General features: G+C 39.7%; 2 protein-coding genes across 4 annotated transcripts; one reads left to right on the forward strand and one right to left on the reverse strand.

Moving 5' to 3' along the window:
- Positions 1-10: 10 nt before the first annotated feature.
- Positions 11-4044, forward strand: etv7 (ETS variant transcription factor 7). Of its 3 annotated transcripts, none has more exons than XM_056422811.1 (8): positions 17-265; positions 464-606; positions 691-855; positions 926-1102; positions 1815-1946; positions 2460-2602; positions 2746-2846; positions 2944-4044. In XM_056422811.1, exons 2-8 carry the CDS (start codon positions 501-503, stop codon positions 3107-3109), a joined length of 990 nt encoding a protein of 329 aa, XP_056278786.1. In that variant the 5' UTR covers positions 17-265; positions 464-500; the 3' UTR covers positions 3110-4044. The 3 variants fall into 3 exon arrangements, with proteins under 3 accessions (XP_056278787.1, XP_056278786.1, XP_056278785.1); XM_056422810.1 differs by having other exon boundaries at positions 21-265; positions 1803-1946; XM_056422812.1 differs by lacking the exon at positions 2746-2846 and having other exon boundaries at positions 11-265; positions 1803-1946.
- An 11950-nt stretch (positions 4045-15994) lies between these two features.
- On the reverse strand, positions 15995-17725 carry kcna10a (potassium voltage-gated channel, shaker-related subfamily, member 10a). Its single transcript, XM_056422789.1, has one exon. The coding sequence runs from the start codon at positions 17723-17725 to the stop codon at positions 15995-15997; it is 1731 nt and encodes a 576-aa protein (XP_056278764.1).
- Between the last annotated feature and the right edge of the window lie 6330 nt (positions 17726-24055).

Raw genomic sequence — 24055 nt, forward strand, 5'->3', positions numbered from 1 at the left:
ACACCCCCTGCAAGGAGTATGTTTCTTTCGTTTTCACTTCCCGGAAAAGACGAATGTGAAAAGAGTGGAGTTTTAACTATTGCTCTGCAGTTTCTTTTCTTTATTTAATATGGAGTTTGGGGAGGTTTGAAATGTAGTCTTTTTTATTTATTGAAACAGTTATAGGTCTGCTTTGAAGGAAACGTACAAGTTGTCGTGCAGTGTCGTCGAACAGATTGAAGGGCATTTCCATGGAGAACTTACCTCCGTCACGTACGTGGTCGAGGTAAGGTCACAGTTGAGCAAAACATTTAACAGTTTTGGGAGATTTTTCGAAAGTTTTCAATTTTATTATATGGCTAATGCCACTGAAAATGTAACTTTTGTCTAAAGAGTTTCAAAATCATTTGTCATTGTTGTTTCTCTGTCACTAATTAAGTGGTCTTTAAGTGTTCATACGGGCATACGTGTGCATGTTTTTCAGCAAGAAAACAGAGAAAACAGTCCTCCATCCATAATGCATGGAAGGCAAGTTCCTCTCAGTGTGCATCATTCCCCCCCCTAACCAGCTTCCCTTGATCAGTCCTCCCACACAGGAAGACCTGTGGCATCTACCTGGACAACTGCGTGAGTCGTGCTCTCTTACCTGGAAAATATACCACTCCATCAATGGCCTCCTGTAACTTTGAATTGTGTGTATCTGCTTTCAAGGAATAAACCCATCTCTGTGGAACAAGGAGGATGTTGGCCACTGGCTCCACTGGGCTCAGAAGGAGTATTCACTGCGCCGGCCTGAAAGGGGACGCTTTGAGATGAACGGGCGAGCTCTGTGCCTGCTCACCAAGGACGACTTCAGACGCCGATGCCCCAACTCGGGTATAAATGATCTGCATGCTTCTGTAGAGGATGCCTGTGTTTTCATAACAAACTCCCTTCTTTACTACAGGCGATGTTCTGTATGAGATCCTGCAGTGTGTAAAACAGAAAAGGAGGAGTGTTGTCTGTGACCCTCCAAATTTGTCTTCCTCCCTTGAAACTGGACCCATCCAGAACCAAGTCAGCTGCCAAATACCTGCTCACAGTGTCCAAGAGCCCCAGCCTCCCACAGCCAATGATGTTCAAGGTCAGCACTTCATATTGAAACATTTTGCCGACATAATCAGTTCTCAATAACTCTAAATAAAGTCAAACACATTGCAGGACGATACAGATAGCAAAACGAAAATATCAAGCCAAATAAATATAATTCAACTTAAAGGTGCTCAATAGGAATTTCATGGTAAAACTATTGACTTCACACAGCTCTCAACATGGTGACAGCTGAGCCGGCAACTAGCAGCAAACCTAACAGCATTTACAGTCCAAACAACTGCAACAGAGCTAACAGTGTTTACGGGGGCATTTTGGAGGCTGTATTTTACGCTTCCGCAACGCAGTTACAGCACAGAACCGAGTGGTGGCCAGTGGGATACTGAGAATCTGTTGCAAACCCATGAATGCACAATGTTTAAACTGTTGTAAAACCACTTTTGCTTTCACTTTAGCTCTTTGTCACAGCTCCTCACATTCCTATTTCACAGTTTCCCTCGCTCTGACACTCGTGGTGCCGGCAGCTGTTGTGACCACTGTGACTCATTAGCTCATGTCACCTCTCAGAGATTGACCCTTGATCTTTTGCTCTTCCCCTGCGGTACTCAGCCATTCTAGTGGATATCACAAACAACAATATCAGAAACACAGCATCTTGTAGTTGGAATTATTTACTGTGATGTCTGACTTAGTGTCTCTTTGTTTCTTTGTATCTTTCCTTCTCTCTCTATTAGATGGATCAGCAGATATCTCTCCATTGCTCCACAACCAAGTTCATTGTCTGCCCCAAACTGAGAGTGTAATCCTGGAGCCGCTCAACCTGTCCAGTCGAAAGAAGCCAAGGAGCTTAATGCACAAAGTCAACGGCCGCATCCCAGGTACCTTAACTTATTTACAGCTGTGCTGCAACATTCGCCTGGTAAATACACGTGAACATATGTATGTAGTTTGAGAGGAGGTGCACAACTGTGTTAGAAGTTTCAACTGCTTTTCTTTTTTTAAGATGTAAATTGCAAGTTCGACCACTAGGTGGCAGACAAACTCCTCGACACAAATCTGATACTATGTTCTTTGAGCAAATGAGATGCTCTTCCTGGCAAACTAAATAGGTTAAGTCCAATATTTTGCTGCACAACGGTCATTTTTAGTGTCTTGTAATGACACTAAGTCATTCTTAGTGTCTTGTAACATTTGTCTGAAGCGCTTTAAGAGTGACACGCTTATGGATACATGCATGCTACCATACAAAGAAATTGTTGTATTTGAAGTTATATTAGTTATTAGTTATATTATGACTACTTAATTATGGTTGAACCTTAAAAAACAATAATTGCTGATCGTTATACTAGATTTTGCAACACGTGTCTCCTTGCTGTTGTAATCATGGCCAGAGTGTCGACTGCTGTGGGACTATGTGTATCAGCTTCTGTGTGATGACCGTTACCAAGCATACATCCGATGGGAGGACCGGGACAACCTGGTGTTCAGGGTAGTTGACCCCAACGGACTGGCTCGTCTCTGGGGGAACCACAAGGTGAGCACCCGGGCCTGTGTGGTTCATCCTACAGGCAACATGAACACAGAGGCGGAGACACAAAACAGCAAAAACAGGACATGGTAGCAGCAGAGTAAATGTTGTAGCACAGGTCTTTGATGATGTGTGATCTCTTTTCACAGAACCGAGATAATATGACCTATGAGAAAATGTCTCGGGCTTTGCGACACTACTACAAACTCAACATCATTAAAAAGGAGCGAGGACAAAAACTCCTCTTCAGGTCTCTGTCCTCTTGTTCGAGTGTAATTCTCCCTCTGGCTTTTCCTCCTAACAGCACACTGCTTTAATGTTATAACCTCTTCTCTGCCTCCCATCAGGTTTCTGAAACTACCACAAAACACCAAGAAGCCACAGGCTGTCGAGTCCAGAGAACACACTCCACCTCAGGACAGGGACATGTCAGACAGCGGTCCTACACATGAGTTCTGTGAGGACCATTTTGAGGTTTCACCTGATCCTGCTTCGCCACAGCAGCCACCATAGAAAACAGAAAAATCTATCAAGTGTCCCAAACACATGTAGAATACAACAACATGAATGATTAAAGAATATCATGAAGATCTGTTTTCATTCATCTACAGGTTTAACAAAATGCATTGCCATGTCATTTTTTAAAGAATAATTGCACATTGATCTTGCTTTTGCTTTTGCTGTGAATGAGTGTATCTATTACTGTTATCAGAACGAATATAATGCTTGGGGGAAATTGTGAAAATATTCAATATTCAAACTTCGAACTTCATAACTTTGATTTCCCAGGCTTGCTCAAGATACATACACAAGATGCACATTGTTTTTATATACTATATAAGTCGTGCAGAGTGTTGTTACAGTAAATAGGATGAGACAGGGTGGAATGATTTTTCGCATTCAAATGTTTTGTGTTGAGGGTTAAATGACAACCTGCTCTGGAGCAGGTTTGAGATAAGAGATCAAAACGTATAAAAGTAAGGCTGAATTAATGACCAATCAAAGCTTGGTTCACGAACTGTTAGATAATATTACACAAATATCTGGGGATAAATATCAAGACTAAAAGCAGAACAATTTAAAAAATCACTGCTGTCAATAAATTGTTGACTGTGAACACATGAATTAACAGATTTGTTGCAGATATTTAGTAGTCAATGAAGTGAAAGTGTTATTCCCTTTATGTAATCAAATAATAACATCCAAAGATAACAGTTTATTAATAATGTAATGTTCCCTGTTGTTAGTGTTCTTTGGTTGTTTAAGTCGGTGTGTTATAAGAAGTCCTTTCTGACTGAATTTGGTCCAATTATGGTCAGAAATCTTATTTTAAGTGTTTTGGGGATATAAATTCTCCTACAGTTGTTCTTTTGAAAACCCATTGATGTAAAATCCTACGTTTTCCTTTCTGTCTGTGCTAAAATAATAAAAGAAGGGGCCTTATCAAATATGTGTATTAATTGGTATCCATAGAAACCAGCCAACATCGTAACTTATTTTAGCGACAAGTCATGAGAGTGTTATATGTTGTATCACATAACCATGACCAATATAGTATGTCTAATTGAGATTAGTTTAAAAACACTGATTGTGAGACCGTGCCTCACTTTCCACTGGATAATTCATCCCAGCCTCTTTGGACTCTGTCTGCTTTCAAGAAGTAAAGGATTGTTTGCCACAGACTTAATGTTTTGCAGCAGCTACAGCTAAACACTTTAAAAATTGATCATTAAAATCTATTAGAAAATGGCGCCGGGAGTTTCCAGTTGTCATTATCGTGACGTTGCTCCTTCCATCTCCTTTTCTGGATCTGGCTTCATGTCCACCTACCAGTTAGGGGTTGCCCAGTGCTTCGTCACCCATGCACCGTGGATACTGCACACGGCACCTTGTGTCCTGGGTGCATCGGCTGGGTCTCTGGTAGCGGCTGCCGTAGTCTGTGATATGAGCATGAGTAAGTGACTTCATCTTTCTTCTGTGTCTACGACTGTTGAAGGTAATCCCAGTCTCTGATTCAACGTCTTCTATTTTACAGTACATATTCGGGATGAGATGCTGCATTTTGCCAAACAGCTGAAGGCTTTTACACTTGGACCGTTTAACCCCTCAATCAACGTGTTCCACTGGTTAGCGTTTCTCTTAAACAAATATCTTCCTTCTAATGCACACAAACTGGCCAACGGGCGTCTTTCTGTGTCTATGACACGCCTGAGTGATTGCAAGCATATTGTGATGTCTGAGTTCCATTCCAAAGAGGATGTATTGCCGGCATGTTGACACTGCAGATTCACCCCATAAAACCTTAGCAGGTTAGAAGCAACACAATCAAATAAAATAAAAACACTATACAAAAGTTTTGAAGAATACTTTCTAGAATAATTTCCATTTCTATTCCCATGTTTTCCTTAGGCTTTACTGTGCCGCTGCTTTGTGCCTGTGTACTGTGGTATGCTGCCTCCGACCTTCAAAGGAGAAGTGAGTTTTTGAGAGCCTTTGTACTAACTCACTTTGAGCCCATGGTCCATCTGTACCATAACTCATGTGATGTTATCGCACAGTATTACGTGGACGGGGGTTTCACCAGAATGCAGCCAGTGGCGCCTGTACCCCACAGCCAAACGTTGACGGTGTGTCCATTCTCTGGAGAGATAGACATATGTCCCTCCGACACACCGTCCATGTGGGACATGGTGGTGAGCGGCTGCACTTTGAAGGCTAACAAGGCGAACGGCATCAGGATCGTTAATGCTCTCTACCCCATGGACTTAGAGGTAAGGGTACTGAGGACAGAGAAATGGGTTGTGTTTTATAACAATTTGGACACTTTTCAAGACATGAGATTTATATTTTTTCCTTCAGGAGATGATATGGTGTGTTTTTTTGCTTCACAATATATCCGTCAAAACTAAATGTTTCAGTGAATTCTGTATCTGCAAATCATAAGAGGGATGACCCTTTCCGACACATGTTGATAAATCTTTGGTAATTAAGAACACGTGTCCTCCAATAAATCTGTGACGGATCATTTTGTAACACTTGTATTGGTGTCCTTTAGTCTCTGGAACAAGCCTACTACAGTGGCTATAAGGATGCTATTCATTTCCTTCAGTGCAACGGTGAGTCCACATGACAAAACCTTGTGAAAGCCCACTCGGATAAAAAGCCTGTTTACAGCCTTCTAAGTTTGTTTATGTGCCATGTTCGGAACAAAATGATGCATAGCGGGAGCCAACTATGACCACCTGGTTCCCTGCAGACGTCATCTCCTTTATAGACAGGATACTTTATAATGTTATGTGCAAACTGTATCTGACCAACTTTCTTTTTTGATTTCTTCACGTCTTTCCCCTGTTTACAGATATTGTCTCATGTGTAATTCTACACAAAGAGCCCCAACTGCCCCTTAGCTGTAACCAACCAAGGATGTATCTGGAGAATGCCAGAGAGGAAGATAAGAAGATGAAAGTGGAAAAGGAAAAGGAGGCTACTGCGCTGACATCTTTTAACACCATTAAGTCTATGCAGAGGGACAGCACTGCTGAGGAGGAATTGGACAGAGCTCCACCAAATGAAGAACCTCTTCACCAATTTGACATGGTAGACAATGGTAAGGCTACCACACAGACACACACACACACACACACACACACACACACACACACACACACACACACACACTGACACATACCAGACAGCGTATTACAGCATGCTCTGATTTCATGTTTAGATGTAAAAATACAAAAATAATTCAAATTTGAATGCGTCTGCAGTTGGTCAGAATATGTATGTATATATAGATTTAGCAATACGAAAGTAATATGCCGGCACTAGTTCATTGTCGAGTTCATTTCAGATTTAAGGCATAAGAAATACATTCAGATTGTTACAGTACGCTTTTGTGATGTTTAACATCTGTGTTTCAGTTCTGCTGGCCATCATGGTGGCCTATCTGAGCATGTTCGGACTCCCTGCAAGAATCGTGTCCCACCTGCTCATACCTCTCATGCTGTTCTTTTACCCACTAGTCAAAATTAAGCACAGGTAATATATATACTGAACACCCTGTAGCCAACCAAAAAAGCACCTTTCCCATTATGTTGAACTATTGGTTGAAGACGAATCTAGAGGATTGCATGCATGTACACCGACTAACCCATATACCAATTCAACCCACGCCATACTTAACCCTGGCAAGTCCATTTACCGTTGCATTGTTTCGGTCAAAGTTACCTGCCCAATATTTAATGTCAGAGATCAATCTAACCATAACAATTATAGGCCAATATCTAAACTGTCAGTTTCAGCTCAGATTTGGAAGAGTTTATAAGTAACTAATTAAATTAGTTTCTGTCAAGACGTGGCCTTCTCAATGACTAACAGGCTAGTTTTAAAACAAAATCCCTGTCATAGCTAATCTCACTCTGTTTCTTTTCTGTCTTGCCCAGACTGGAGTTGTTCTTCTGGCGGGTGCCGGAGTCGGGGTTCTGGGCTTGGCAAGGCCTGAGACATTTTACAATCTTCTTTTTCAACACGTGTGTCTGTACCATTAAAAAGAACATCCAAGAACGGTAATACTGCTTCTTAGATGAGTCATTACACTGGATATTATGTCTGATGCTTTCTGAATTACACTTTACTTATTTTACAAGAGATTCTTTATATCATTTGTTGAATGTATACTGATATTTTCTTCATAACATCTCATGAACCGACTTGATTTGATTCGACTTGACCGGATTGGTCTTGTTTTAGGGTGATGCCCACCGTCCTGCTGTTGAGGTGGTTGATTACCACACGGCACTAGCCTTCATGGAGGCACGCTGTTTCTCAATGTAACTGTTCTTCTTCTGCCCAATGAGAAGATGATGTTCCCCATCACAGGATACAAATAATTACAGTATATGTAGAGAGAGAGCTGCTGACTGAAATGTAAACATTGTATTCTTTGTATCGATGATCATATGCATTTAGTAAAGTTAAGCGTTTTTGAGTGCATGTTGCCATTTAAAAAGAACAATGAAATGTCCGGTAGGTTCTTTTGTTTGATTTTAAGGGGCTTTATTGTATTTGTGACGGCTAATCTTACCAACTAGGTGGCCCTGTGTCTTAAAGGCCTGCTATTTGATGCGTTTGTTTCAGACATTTTCAGACATACACGCAACCTGACATGACTAAATTCTGGCTTTGCACATTTGTTGTTTTGCACATTTGTTTTGTTCTTTTTGATAACTCTGTAAATACATTTTTATTTATTACTTTTCTTCTCGTCTGGTCCATGCCGACTCAAAGGATTGAACATTGTATTTGAAGAGTTGCACTACATAAGCTAATCAAACAGACATCGCATTCATATGAGAGCAAACTAATGACCAACCGAGAGTGATTTCTGTTACCAACAGAAAAACTCACTGCTGACGAAAGACATTGTGTCGGTGGTTCATCTGCTGATTTCAGGGAAACATTCTCATATGTATGAGTTGTTTATTTTTCAGAACAGTTGCAGTTCGAATCAAGTTGTGAGTTAAGCTCCAGGGCACTTATCTAGAGTGTTCCTTATTTCAATTCCACACGAGAGGTGATAAACAGTCCTGTGATGGGCTGCTTGAGAACTGTCTGCTGATTTGACGACGGAGATCCGAGTGTCTGCTGACTGAGTTGACCGCAGTCCGTCCTGGAGGGACAGAACTCGCTTCTTCACTCTACTGTTCATTGATTTGATATTTAGCCTCTGGAATATCTTTATTTTTTTTGTTTTGTTTAGCGGCTGTATTATTATCTATTTTGTAGTTATTACAAAATAGGCAATGGCTAGATTTTCCTTCCATAAATATATAATTTTGAGATATGGGGGAAATAAAACTAATCAAGGGGAAGGTCCAAAATCAATCTTAACGCTGAGGAGGACCCTGCTTCCTTCTCAAATGATATGTATGATTCTGCCTCCCTCCTCACCTCAATCATTTAAATACACTTTTTAGCTTTCATAAGGATAGAACTAACTTATTGATGATATTTACACATGTTTGGACATCTAAAATGCTATTTCAGAAAAGGCCGAAAAGGTGGAGGACAACTGGCTTGACGGGAAGTCAAGTGCTGTGATATCAGAGATCTCTCAACGGGGCCTGATGAGTACAGATTAAACCAACATAAAAACAACAACTCTAGTTCGAGGATACGTTTTAGATAAATATACCATGTGATTCTTTGATATCTGTGCTCCATGTTCTTTTAATACAGATGGCCTGTTACCTGCAGATAGATCCTCTTATATAATGAGTGTGGATGGGTCATATGGATTACACACACATCTGCCGCTGTCCTACACCAGCCACTGATCCAGCCAGTCAGCCGGAAACCAGCTGGCTTTGTAAGGACAGACAGGAGACAGTGTGCTGTCTGTGCAGCTGAAACATGCAGGGGTTCAAACATTCAGGATATGCAGGAAAATATTCTGTTAATGAAAACAACACGAGTCTTCTCTCCCTTACGCCTGAACTACCAAGGGGCATACCAATTTGATTTGAGTGAATTAATGACATTGCTAAAATTAGAGAGCACTCTGTCTTTCTCTGGTGATGATACCTCTAATAGTGCATCTCACTAATCCGCCTTGCAACAGGGTGAACAGAGCGCATTTAGGCAACATGACGGCACTCAAGCAGACTGACATTTGGTTGTCATAGTTTTTTTTCTGGTATTAAATAGATGTGGGTTGCTCCATTTGAGGGAGAACAGATGAGGGGCTTCATGGTTATAGAGGGACATTGCCTCCTCATCGACGGAGATGACGTGACATGAAGTCTCCCTTTGTCTTGTTCTTTGTGTGTGTGTTCAAAACACACGCAGATATGAATAGACCATCGAGCAAAACAAATCACAAATTCTCAGTACGATTGTGTAGTATGTGTCTGTGCATTTTGCGTGTTTAAAATACAATAGCTGTGCTATCAGACGACAAAAAGATTTCGAGGGGAGAAAAGAGAGGCATAGTAATTCATGTGTCAACATACACATGTTCTATATGATATGTGTGCACATATGGAGGTCTTTGTGTTTGTGTATGTATGACCACTGGTTTACACTTGAGAGAGATTTAAGGTTTAGAGATATCCTTTCATGATGTATAAGCCCTTACTTATTGTATTAACTCAGATTGTGTTGTGGTTTACTGTCTGTTTGAGTGCGTGAGACAGACACAGTGGGTTTGGTTTTTTGTCACAGCCAGGATGTTTTTTTCATCGTCTGACTGCTGCCTTTTAACCCCCATATTCTCAACCCCCACATAAACACTCCCAGTCCACTGGCCCCTCTCTTCAGATCACACACACAAACATTATATTATTGCCACAATAAAATTACAGTACGTCGGCAAGTTTCACTTAATTCCTTTTGAAATAACGTCCTTGTACCAGTCTATCACAATTGTCTCCCCGAGAGTATTTTCTGTAAATTAAATTGGTCAAGCACTTTTGGAATGGACACATTCATATATCGCACAGAGGAGGAATGTTTCTGACTTTGGTGATCCTCTAACTTCCCCTCTCGCGCCACCAGCTGGTAATTAAAAAATAAAGAAAAATATAGAAATACCTGCATGAATGTCGCCATTCCCATTGATGTACTTTGTGTTTAGAGCCAATTAGCAGAAGGTAATATAAAATAAGATGTGAAACATGGGAAATATTTATCTTTAAAGTACAGCTTCACAGAGCTGCTGTAGGTTATTCAAATGTTGATTGTCATGAACATCTGAACAATTGTGAAAAGACATAAAACAACTTGAAAATTCTTTTGAGACTCGCATGTGACCAACTATCACTCTGAGCTTACTTATTTGTCTGTCTTGAAGAAAGGAAATCTGTCTGATCGGTTCGAGATATATTTAGATTAATTCTTAATCAACAGGCGGACCTCAACAGATGTTGCAAGTGTTTCACTAGGGAGCACAACTTGTGCATGTTGTAATGAATGGGTGTGTTCTTTGTGTGCCTGTGCATGTCCGCCGTGGTTCTCAGACCTCCGTAGTACCCAGTGACCCTACTGAGTAAACAGCGACAGATTGCTAGTTTTTTTTTGTTTCTAATAATTTTCTTCTTTCGTCTTCCAAATTTAGAGTCCAGTTGATTAGATGCAGTCTCGATGATGCACTAAGGAACATACTCATCAACAGACTGGCACCTATTTGTCTTAATTCTGACAGTTTCACTTTCCATTTATTTTCCTCTCTTTACAGTATCTCATCATTCACCTAAAACTTTAAAAATATTATATGAACAAGTTGAATAAATAATTTACCTTCACTACAAAAGTACACAAGACAAAAAGAAAACAAACCATTTATTTAGCTTCATCACAAATGAAATTGTTTAGTATTCAAACCACAGAAACCAAAGAAATTCTAAGAAATCCAAGGCAATGAGTGGAGTGAAGATCAGATCATTAATTAGGAGGGGCTAATGCATATTGACCTGAGACAGAAGAATAGGAGATAGGAGAGGAGAGGTTCAAAGGAAAGGAGATTTAGGTCAAAGATTGAGCAACACACATCCAAATCCATTCCAGGAATCAGCGCACTCCCAGCAGCACATTGTTGAGTTTACAAAATCCAGACGGTTCTTGTAACAACGAACACATTTATGTCACTGGTTCTGCTCTTTTGAGTGAAGATCTCCTTCTTTAGGCGCTCTCTTTCTGTCTCCTCCATGCTGTTGTTAGTCCGTCCCCCCCCCCCCACCAGCTCGCATGTGTCTCATTTACCTCCTAACTTTCTTCAGCTTCTTTTCCTGTCCAGGTTAAAAAGAGCTGCGCTCTACATGTAATCAATGCTATCAAGATGCTATTGGCAAGTTGTATATGTTCAACCCTGTGAGTCTTTCCAGAAAGTAGAAGATCAACAAAAAACATATAAACCTTTTTTTCATGCAGCTCAAACTTGACCAGTTTTGTTATTAGGCTACCAATCATTATGAAGCAAAATGGAAAAACCTAGAACAATATATAAAAAGGCGGGAAATTGAAAGCCTTATAGGGACATAAATATAGCAAAGGATTTACTTGAACATATGGATACTGTCACCAGATTGACATTCATGATGTGGTTTGTATTATCTTCGAAGGATAGCTTATGACGGACCTTTTATTTAGAACACATTTAAATCCAAGTTTGTGTTTTTATTTCACTGGGCCATTCAAATCGAGGTCCTTCCAGCATGACATGAGTGCCTCATGACTGTGGGCTATTAAAACCAGACGCAGTTAATTATAGATGAAGACGAGCGTGCAGCATGGCGCTCAGAGGAGGGAGGCCTTACATTAAACAGAAATCAACCAAGTGTCAGTTATTTCTTCCATGTCACACAAACTCTCTCCATCCTATGCGTCCTCTGTCTGTCTTCTCACTCGCTCCCTGTATCTCTCACGCCGGCGTGGAACTTTCCATCAAAGCATCTCGTTAATGATGGAGCACTCTCATGCATCTTTAAGCACTGGACAGGGATCTGTGGCGTATATGTTTTATATAGGCTCGTCTATTTGACTTTAATTATATGAATAATTTGTTGATGGAAAAAGCTTTAAAAATAACACATTGCTACCAACTTTATTTTCTCAGAGGAAGGTCCTTGTATGTGTCTGTGTGTGTGTGTGTGTGTGTGTGTGTGTGGGGGGGTAAACATACTAATGTATTTGTGTGTAACCTCTTTCCGCACTTGCTTCTCACTTATTTATGTGGACAGTCCTTCACCAGAGACCACGTGTGACTTCTGCTCTTGTCTTCTAGTGTCACGCATCCCTCCTTTCTCTATTTTCATTGACAGCTGTTTTCATTCTGCTAGACTACTAGATAATGTTTTATCAGAAAAATAGGTAATAAATATTACTAATAAATATTTACTGAAGGTATACATTTAGCTTCGGACCCTGTGTCGGCCTGAAGCGAGGTGTTGAGGGGAGTCCAGAGAGGTATCAAGCGAAGCACATTAAACAGGAGAATACATTATTTAAAATCCAAGAATATATTGCATACATTATAGTAAACTGTATCCTGAATGTTATCATGTAAACAAATACAAATACAGTGTCATGGTCTTGTTGGTGTAATAATCTTGTAGCCGTGACAACACAGGCCTCAGGCCTCTGAACTTTTGGAACAACAGTGACTTTTCAGACGAAATGTCTTCATCACAATGGATCTTATTGTAAAACACACAGAAAACACATACAGTACATATAATCTTTGATCATATGCTAAACCAGAAATCCAGCCATGACACAGGTATTCGAGATGACATCATATTGCTGGATCCCAGTTGTTAGTTTTCTCCTTCCCAAGATTTTTATCACAGGACACTTTGTTATAAAAGAAATATTGAGAACATTACACCAATACCACATCATTGTAAATTACTGTAAAATAAGACAGATCATGGGACATTGTGGCCTGTTATGTACCCCGGCCTCTTAACCCTTGTGTTGTTTTGGGTGATTTGTTGAATCAATACCTCCCCCCCTCCCCATGGGATTAATTTTTATTCAATGTTTAATTAATGGTGTTTGTCAACAGTCAAACAACAAACAACTAAAAAATAAATCACAATAACTTAAAAAAAATATTATATTTATAATTTTTTTGAGGTTTTAATTGCTGGCGATCAAACATTAAAAAATAAATATAAATATGTTAGTAAATATAAAGGTAACAGGGTGAAACATTGAATCATGTGTCAAAATGACAAAGGCGGGAGGATTGATAATATTGATTCGGGTTAAAGGTTCTCTTTATTCAGCAACTATTTTTGGCTTCCTTCTCGCTTTCTATTTCAGTGTTTTTGATTATGGTATCACTGCAAGGCACCCTTCATCAATACAATTTAGACGAATGGACAACAATATTTTTAATAAGGAGGTTAAAACAGATTGGATTCACTTTGGATTCACTATTTATCTAAAGCGAATGTAAGTCCCTTTTTGGTTAAATGCGTTAGCTAAATGAAATGTAATATACTGAACGTGTGAAATTGTATTTATGGTCAGGATGCATTTCTTTATTGGACAGCATTGTGGAAAATAACTCTCACAAAGGCTTGAATGGAGAGAGGTTACAACATCTACATTTTCAAACAAGGTAAACGAGCAAAAATACCGAGCATATGTGCATGATAAACATATATATTCCAGGAAAATTATGTATTGAACAGTCAACAATAATCTAACATTAATTAAGGCACCCCATCATAATACCGAGTGTGGATGGAGTCTGCTAACATTGGTGGAGTATTGTCATCCACGCTACTCAGCTAAGAGGATGAATAAATACAATAGCTATTACGTTTTAAATGAATAAATACAGAGGGGATATAAACTAGAACTATACATGTTACTCACTCAAAACAATTACAGGAAAACTGTGTAATTTATATTGTAGGATCAGCCATCAATCAGATTGGTTACGATTAGTGCTGTGAAAAATAACGCGTTAACTCAGTTAATTAAATTACAGGTTTAACTTCGTTATTTTTTTTAACGCATTTAACGCATGCGCAGAATGATGAGCAATCCGTCTGTTGTTCGTCTCTCCTCCAGCAGCGTGTCATTCCGTCTCTACGTGTCACGTTAACATGACTCGATCCCGTCCCGCGTGCGTGCCGCTCGATGCCGGCGGCGTGTGTGCGCATCGACGAAAAAAAAAAAACCACACAATGTTTTGTTTTAATGGGGGCTCAATATGTCGTCGTGCCTTGCCGCAGCCGCAGATGCTCTTCGCGCATGAAAAAGTCACTGCACCCCCCTAACTGTTACTCATAAAAAAACAAAAAACAAAAAAAAAAAAAACGGAGCAAAATGGCCCGGGCAAAGACAGCGCTGCAACACGGGCTTCAAACAAGTTACTGTCAAAAAAGACACAAAAAAAAAAAAAAAATTTTTTTTGTTTTTTTTACCTTTTTTTTAACTTCACTAGCTCTCAACTCCCACTAATACTCCACAATACTCACTAATACATCTACTTACAAGTGCATTGTTTTATGTTTTCCGTCGGTTGTTGCACCCCGACTTGCTGCATTGATCTTTGTTAGGTGCATTGTGTGTTAGTTATTGGTGAAAAAAAAAAAATAAATATAAAAAAAAAGAAAATGTGATGTTATGTATGAGGATATGTTGAATGCTGAATATGTTTATTGAAACATGCCCATTGACGTGAAGGTAAAGGGATGAGGCTGGCCGTTTAAAGGGAAGGAGGGGCTTTACGTCGCCAGTGGAGTGGAAGAGGTTAACCTGTTAACCTCCTTTAATTTACTTAATTTTTTATCCCCGAAAATTAAATTTGACCCCAGCAATAAAATTAATCCATTTTATTTTTTAATTAATTTGTAATGTTGTTTTTTTTATGTAAACTTGTTGTTAAATATTATTAAAGTTTAAATATATAAAAAAATATATAAATAAGTTTGACACAGTGAAAAGTTACTGGGAATGAAAATGGCCCAACATACAATTAATTGGTAACAACAAAAACATTGAATAAGATGAAGATAGGTAACAGGAGGGTTAAACAGGAGGATTAAAATTTCTGATTATTATGAGAAAATATTAATGTTCCATATGGAAAAAAACTGCTGACAATTGCATCATAACTCATAAATTTTATATATAAATGAGAATAATATATATATCTAAATTTGTCATATCTCTAAATGTTCTCACAAAATATACAATTGATAAAAATATTAAATTAATCATCAAACTAGTTACGATTTCACACAGTTACTTCGCCACAGAACGTGCATTCTGAAGGTGAAAAAGAAGCATTGCCCAAATTGTCCAATATAAACGTCTTTTTCAGTGTTAACTGACCTGTTGCTCACATTTCCTTAATATATAAATCATAATAAATAATCAGAGGGTGTTTCATCTTTTCAACCATTCCTTTCATTGAGTGTGACTGTTTTGAACCAACATGTTATTGACCCCAGAAGACACTTTTATAGTTTAAATTTCACTCCACATATCAGTGATGATGTGCAAACTGTTAAAAAGCCAAACAATTAATGGACAACATACTGAAATCAAGACCAACACATTATTATTATGATTTTCTGCAACTAAAGAAAAGTCCTAAGTTTATGTTGACATACAACCCTGAACATGAACATAGCATAATTCTACAGTCTGTTATTTACAAAGTGCAATTTTCAAATTAGACACAAAAGAGGTAAGTACAGTACATTCTGGATATCCTTATACAACTTTTTTTAATAAGTACAAATATTGTATCTCATTGTTTCCATCAGACCCGTATTTAAGGGAAATCATAACAGTTCATTTCCTTCATATTCTCATTTCTCTTTAATGTTCCTTTCGTACTTTGTGGCAAAGTCTCAAACTCTATATTGTGTGCAGTTATTTCCCTTTGTCGGTCTGCCAGACGCCGTTGGCCTTATTGATTGAGGCGTTGCTCCCCTCTTTGGTACCTTCATCAGCCTTCATGGCTTGCTCAACAGCATCTGTCAAAGGCAACTTTTCCTCCGCTTCCGTTTCTCTGTGATAGAAGTAGTTGAAGTTGGAAACAATGACGGGAACAGGCAACGCAATGGTCAGCACACCTGCGATGGCACACAAGGTGCCAACCAACTTCCCCCCTATGGTAATGGGACACATGTCCCCGTAGCCTACAGTAGTCATGGTAACCACAGCCCACCAGAAGCCATCAGGTATGCTAACAAACTGTGTGTTCGGCTCATCTACCTCTGCAAAGTAGATAGCACTGGAGAAGAGGATGACTCCAATGAAGAGGAAGAAGATTAACAAGCCAAGCTCACGCATGCTGGCTTTCAGAGTCTGTCCCAGGATCTGCAGCCCCTTGGAGTGGCGTGAGAGTTTGAATATACGAAACACCCTGACCAGACGGATGATACGCAGAATGGCCAAAGACATGTTCTGTCCCGAGCTCTCTTGTGGCATTGTGACCAATTCAGTAATCACGGTAACAAAATAAGGGATTATGGATATGATGTCAATGATGTTCATGAGGTTGTTGAAAAATTCCCTTTTGCTCGGACAGACACAAAATCGCACACAAAGCTCAATGAAGAACCAAGCGATGCAGGCCGACTCAATGATGAAGAAGGGATCAGAGAAGGTTGTGGGCTTTACACCAGATGGAGCCACAGAACTGTGAAATGTAGATTGGTTGAAAGGCTGCACCGCTGTGGGCACAATTGGGTCAGATTCATCTCTGAATTCTGGCAGTGTTTCCATGCAGAAAATAATAATAGATATTACAATAACAAAAACCGACACCAGTGCTACACCTCGGGCTGCATTTGAGCTCTCTGGGTACTCAAACAGCAACCAGAATTGTCTGAACACATCATTATTAGGTAGCGGGATCTCAACATCCTTTATGAATCCTTCATCTTCTCTGAACTGCTCCATGGCCTCGATTCCAAGCTCGTAGAACAAAATTTCATCTGCAAACACATCCAGGGGAACGTTAGCCGGACGTCTGATCTTACCGCCTGACTGGTAATAATACAAGATGCCGTCAAAGCTTGGTCGGTTATGATCAAAGAAGTACTCGTTCCTCATTGGATCAAAGTAGTCCATCCTCTTTATAGGATCCCCTAGCAGCGTCTCGGGAAACTGGTCCAAAGTTTTGAGCTGTGTCTCGAAACGAAGGCCGGCGATGTTGATGATGACCTTCTGGTCTCTGTCATCCAGCCCTTTCTTATCTACAAACAGATCCTCGCAGCATTCTTTTGCAAGCCGGCTGAAGATTGTCTCACTCTCCTTTGTGCCCTCACTGTTTAGCAGTAATTTCCAGTTGGAGATCATACTGGCGCAGCTACTGTGCCCTTGTCTGCTTACAGTTGGCATGTTTGGGGACTGGGGTACTCCCAGTGTCTGTGTGTGTGGAATGGGCATAGATGAGGTGGATTCCCAAATGCAGGAGCATACGGGTTGAGAGGAAAGCTGAGCGGCTCGCATAAGGTCGTTGCTCCCTGGGCTGCTGTGCTCTGGAGGCATGTCCATTGTGAGAGCCGTGGTCTCATCCGCGTAGGCGTCCATCTCATCCTCAAAGCTGCCGTTCAGATCATCCAGGCTATGAAAGTCTACTAGGACAACATCCATGGCTCCAGTTCAGCCAGTACAAGCCTTGGTACCCCAGGATAACACAATCTCTCACACACAAACTCACACAGACACACATACACACAGATGGGCAGATAGGAGGCTCAGTCACCAGGAACAGCAGCAGGGTACCAGAGCTCTTCGGCAAAACACTTACAGTCACAGGAAAATGTTGAACACCTGTAGAGTGAGAGACAGAGAAAGAGAGTCAGTGTGTTTCTGTCACTGGTTAATTGCTTGTTTTGTGTTACTTTTCATCAGGTGATAAGTATATAACATTGTATAGCAGATGATGATGTATCAATACTTCTTGTTTCTTAGATACCCATCTCTCTGGAAACCAGCAGTGAGAAAAAGAAGAAAGGTGGGGAGAAAGAGGATGACGAGGGGGAAGCAGCTTGAAGATGGAACAAAAGAAAGATACAAAGAATTCAAATCTATCTTTTTGAATGGAAGACTAAGTCGCTATTTCTTTCCACAGTTATGGAAAGACAGTAGTGTTTTATGAATTTTCTGTGATGAGTCATGTAACTGTGAAACACGAAAACAACAAACAGAAAACACAACGAGCTAATAGAAGGCTTATGTGTTCCATCCCTGAACATCTTTTTGTCAAAATGTTGGCATATATTTTGGATCATTTCTGCCCAAAGGATGAAACTAGCTATTTTAACTAGTAATCTACTGTACATACACAATATCTCACAGGCACACATGCCCACACACATTATTTATTTTGAACATAATCACTAACATAATACCTGCTCCACCTGTTTAACCCCAATTTAAGCTGGAGGAGAGAGCATCGCAGGGTTACTGGCGCTGTGCACACATTAGTGCATAATTAACTGGTGGTAGTGTTACTGTAACACGGGCCAGACACCAGGGGTCACATTTATACTGCACTGTGACACATTCATTCTTCTAGAAATCCACCGTGATCTTATTGTGCCATGCATGTGTATCTGTATTTAAATTGACCTGAGCTAGTGTGCCTTTTCATCACCATGAAGATTACATTTAATATGAAGCTGCTATTGAGGTGTGCATCAAATAGTGTGAATGCATTTATCTGAATGTGTGTGTGTGTGTGTGTACGTGTGTGCGTGTGCGTGCGCACACTAATACTGTACATGTGTGTGACCAAGTGATGACCCCTAATAAAAATGTTTCATTAATGACTCTAGAGGTGAGTCACTATCTGAAACCAGTGCCAGTGAAAGCAATACTTCTGGGAAAGATAAAGAGGGGGGGAGAGAAAAAGAGAGATGGGCCTAGACACAGAGAGAGGGAGAGAAAGAGAGCGATCAACACAGAGACAGAGAGAGAGATAGACACAGACAGAGAGAGAGAGAGAGATAGAGAGTGAGATGGGCCGGCTGAGTGGATAAGAAGCGTGACGTGAAAATTGTTGGGAAGAGGGATGTGGGTGGAAGGATTGGGCAGGGTGGAGACAGAATGCAAGACAATTAAGGGAGAGTGACGATGTGAGAGAACGGGAGTTGATGGGTGGGTGGATAGACAGGATGATGAGGGAGCAACCCTGACAAGAAAAGAGGGGCAGTTTATCAAGAGCAGAGGAAACAAATGACAATTAGGGGTAAAGGACACAACGCATGTGATGGATTGTGCACATAGGAAGAGGGCTCACTCAAATTGAATAAAGCTGCACCTATGATCAAATGATATGCTGGAAGCCACATACAATGTAAAATCAAATCAATCCCTCCTCCCCTTTTGCAGGGAGAACTTTATCATGATTGTAAAATAGAAGCTGTAGAAGAATACACTCTCTTGGATCAATACCTGGAAATTAGCCACTGATATTGCTCAACCAATTGCTAATGTTTTTCCAATAATTCAATATGCCGTCAATGTTTGATTTTGCTTCATGTTACGGAAAGAACTGCAGACCCTCTCAGAAAATAGCGAAATGTTATACAATTGCTGTGACAAAAAAAAAAAAGACAAATGGTTTCCAAAACAGATGAAGATGGTCGCACTGATTGAGGTATTTAGCTTTAATTACAGTTGTGCCACAGCTCTTCTGAATGTCGGGTTTCAAGACTTTTTTTCTGTTACAGGAGGAAAGCGGGTAATGTTTGGGCTGGACTGCCCAAACAAGCTCCTAGACAGAATGACAAGCAAGCAGCACACACCTTACCTTCCTCAGCGAGAAGTCTACTGACCACGTGTGTGTACCATATGCTGTAAAAAGCCAGAACGGAGAGCAGAAAAAGGGTTCTTGACCAGTGCTGCCACTGCTGCAGCTTTCTGCTTACTCCTCAATTTACAACAGAATGACTGACCTAAGACTGCATTGGGTAACCTTATGCTGGAGGAGAAATTAGAGCTGTGGCAAAGACCAGACTCACACACGACACACATGCAAACAAGCACACAGGTCACGAAAAACAAAGATAAGAAGAAGGGAGAAATCTGTCAATATAGTGCCATTGATATTTGTGGTTGCTTGTGTGTGTGTGTGTGTGTGTGTGTGTGTGTCTGTGTGCCAGAAGTCATTACTCAGTGATCTGTGGAATGGAGCGATTTGATCCTGAGATCTCTCTGTGCTTGATTTATTCATCCTACACACACACATCCCTTTACTCCCTCTTTGTGAGGAGACTCATTGACATGATGCTTCAGCCCCTAATGCTTTAGCCCCTTACCCTAACCTTACCGTTACCGCACCCTGACCCTTACTCTAACCTAAACCTAAGTATAATAATTCTAAACCCTCAAACAGGCCTTTGAAGAAGTGATGACGAGCCAAAATGTCCCTTACTTTTCCAAAAATGTCCTCACATCCTAATCTAAAACTCAAATTGTTCACAAAGATATAAGTAAAAGTACACAGACAGGCCATATTTATATCTGACTTATTCACATTTTCACAATAAAGAATTAATGTTAATCAACTGCATTGACATTGTTCAACACATTCTGGAAGAAGGAATGATGGGAGATTGACATGGACTTTTACTATATTCTCCTCCTTTAACTCTTTTCATTAACTATACGCTCCTTCTAAGCTGTACACCTTGTGAACATGCACTTTTAATTAGGTTTAAGTGTGATATCGTCAGACTGAACTTAGGGAAGGAAAAGAAGAGAATTTGAACCTCTTCGGGTCACCACTAAGTACTTTTTGACAGCGGAGATACTTGATGGCCACTCGGAGATACCTCCCTGTCTTCTGCTTAATATATGTGTACACACAGGCATGTAAGGAAGCCACCCCCCACTCTCACAATCAACATGTGAGAACAAGTACTGTGGAAAGTCTTGTCAATGCTGTTCATCAACATGTCTTATTCTATTTTCACTGACTTTTTTGAATGGAGAGAATTAAATTAATTGGATTTTTGAGTTATAAAGTCAAAGTACTGATGCAAGGATATAAACTAGGGATTTTTATGCTGTTCACCCCCACAAGTGTCAATATTAGAAAACTAACGTCAATTAATAACACAACAATGTGGACTCAATATGCAATTAATCTGGATGTTGTGCATTGATTTAAAACACGATACATTTTTTATCTAAACTACATGAAACATGCTGGTCATGTGTTCAGACTTCATTATTAAAAGGATGCAGAGTATAAGCAAACTATTCTACTATTTGGATAACAGGAATGGATACTGAAACACAAACTCTTCCAACTTTAATGAGATTGAAATTGATATGCATTTTAACATTACACAATCAAATGTTGTGATGTTAACATCATGGAATTTAAAATGAACCTACTTCCATTTGATTAATGACAACTTTAAACCACATTTTAAAAGGCAGGCATTCTGTGCTAAAGTCTTAAATTACATCAATTTAACAGATTAGTGATTTGAGGGTTGATTTGATTACTCAAAAGAATGAAAAAAAAAAAAAACTTATTACAAAATGAATAATAAAAGATATAGGGAAATACATAGTATATAATATACTATATACATTTTTATACATGCAAACAGATATGTGCAGCTCTGCTGTAAGGACACATGCTTCTAAGGAGGCAGTGTGACCTTGGCTTGTGTCAGGAAAGTGTATAACACAGGTGACATATGCAACGCATATGTGACACAGGTGACCCTGCCAACCCATGGTGGCCCTTTTCTTGCCATGCCATTTATACACGGGGAGTCATAGAAGCAGAAACCCACGAGTTAACAACTCTTGCTACATGTGAACACAAATACAGGCACATGGTTAGCAGACAGAAAATACATGTGGGACAATATGGGAATCAATCAAAAATACGGTTTTGTGTGCGGAGCTGAGCGGCTGTGCATTTGAGTAAGATGACCGCTCACCGCTGTGACTTTACCACATGTGTAAACATGAACAGATGTTCAGGCAGATCTAGCTTAACTGCAATCCTTTGCTTTCGCCGGTCGGCAAGAGAAGCATGTGGAGAAAAGATTCAAACCGTACATATTAAAATAATAATATTAACAATAACAACAATATGAATAATAATAGTAACAAAAACCATTCTATAACATTTACTAATAGTTACCTTTTCCAACACAGAATTTGCCATATAAATGTCAATATAAACCTTTGTAATGTTACTCTCTTGACATGCGTCATGCGTCATGCCTCATGGGTCGTCGCCACATAAACAAATCTAGACAAAGTGCAGCAATTCAAAAGCGCCCATTTATCATTTTTCATTTGCATTCAGGTTCGTAGTGGGAAGACAAAAGAAACAATAAACTCAGACACAGACACTGCTTCTCTCTGACTGAGCCGATAAAATTCACATCCTCCCTATAAAGACACAACAAACAACATATCCGTTTTGTTAGTTGACTTTAAAGCTCTTTGATGACTGAGGAGGATCGAGACGACAGACTTTAGACCTTTTAAAGCATAAAAGGTTTCAGAGCCACAAAGGTCAAGCCTGATGCTAATACAGTTTAGTACAGCCATTGTGTCTCTCTGGTTTTGTGTTGGTTTTCACGTGTGTTTTAGTCTTTGTGTGTGTGTGTGTGTGTGTGTGTGTGTGTGTGTGTGTGTGTGTGTGTGTGTGTGTGTGTGTGTGTGTGTTTGTGTGTCCAAAGTAATTCCACTCAGGCTTGAGGTTTCAGAGGCTTCATTAAATTTTCAAGTGATCTTTTGCTTGCTGCTGATCCTGTGAATATCCTAACATTTTAATCCAAATGGATCTCAGATCTGCTTTTGTCATCAGCAGTAAGTCAACTGGAAACATTGGTATACGTTTGTCTAATGTTTCACGAGGGAAAGTTCTTTGTGATATCTAATATATATATATATATATAATATATATATATTATATAATATATATATATATATATATATACTGTATATATATTATATATACGTTTTTATATGACACTGCACGGATACTAATATTACGCTAAAACTAAATAGTAGATAGATTATATACCATGCAGTTAAACTGTGAGATTTGTGGTCTACATGCAGTCTTCATGATGCATTCATAAGAAGTGAGAGGTTCCATGCCAAGTCACAGTGCACAGCAGCTGGGACCAAATCCTCCCTTGGCCTTTTGACAAGAGACAGACAGACACACACACACAGACAGACACACACACACACACACTAAATCACTTCCTTTCTGATAAATACAAAACTTCCTGCAGAGCATCGAAAAACAGAACATAGTAGGACTACTTTGAACATAGATAAGATGGAGGAAATGAACACTCTAACCAACAAGTGCAAATTACAGTCAATCATTTAATCAGAGGAATACATCAACAGATTATTGCAAGACCACCTGCATTGAAAAAACAGCTGCAACAAACCAGGAACAAAGATTGTGACTGTCCTCCAAATACTGCATTGACTACGTTTCGCATTTACGGTAGCTGCCTTTCAATCTTCAGAAGTAAACATAAATATGAACATAAAATACAATCTAATAGTGCTAGAGTAATCAGACAGATAGCTGCCTAAATAAATACACATTATGTCTGCTTTAAGAAGCCATTTACTGTATGCCAACTGCAATGTAGTTACATTGTGTGTTGTTACTTCTCAGGAAAATCAATGGACGCTGGTAATTGTATGAGTACGAAAACATAAAGAAATGTCAACTCTTGTTCTTTGACGGGCTTCCTCAACTACTGGAACAGAGATTGATGTGCCAGCATGGATCTGTGTTCTTAGGATGACACGTTACAACTAATTTTTCATAATAAAGACAGGGTCAAATGAATAGCACGTCAGGTCATAATCTAAAAAGTAGCATCTCATTACTCTTTTTCCAAAATTGAAAACTTCTTCCGTGTGCCGAGTGTGACGGAGAACAATGGTGGCTGACACAAAAACACAAAA

The sequence above is a fragment of the Pseudoliparis swirei genome, chromosome 9 (genome assembly GCF_029220125.1).
Source record: "Pseudoliparis swirei isolate HS2019 ecotype Mariana Trench chromosome 9, NWPU_hadal_v1, whole genome shotgun sequence".
In the NCBI taxonomy this organism is placed as follows: domain Eukaryota; kingdom Metazoa; phylum Chordata; class Actinopteri; order Perciformes; family Liparidae; genus Pseudoliparis; species Pseudoliparis swirei.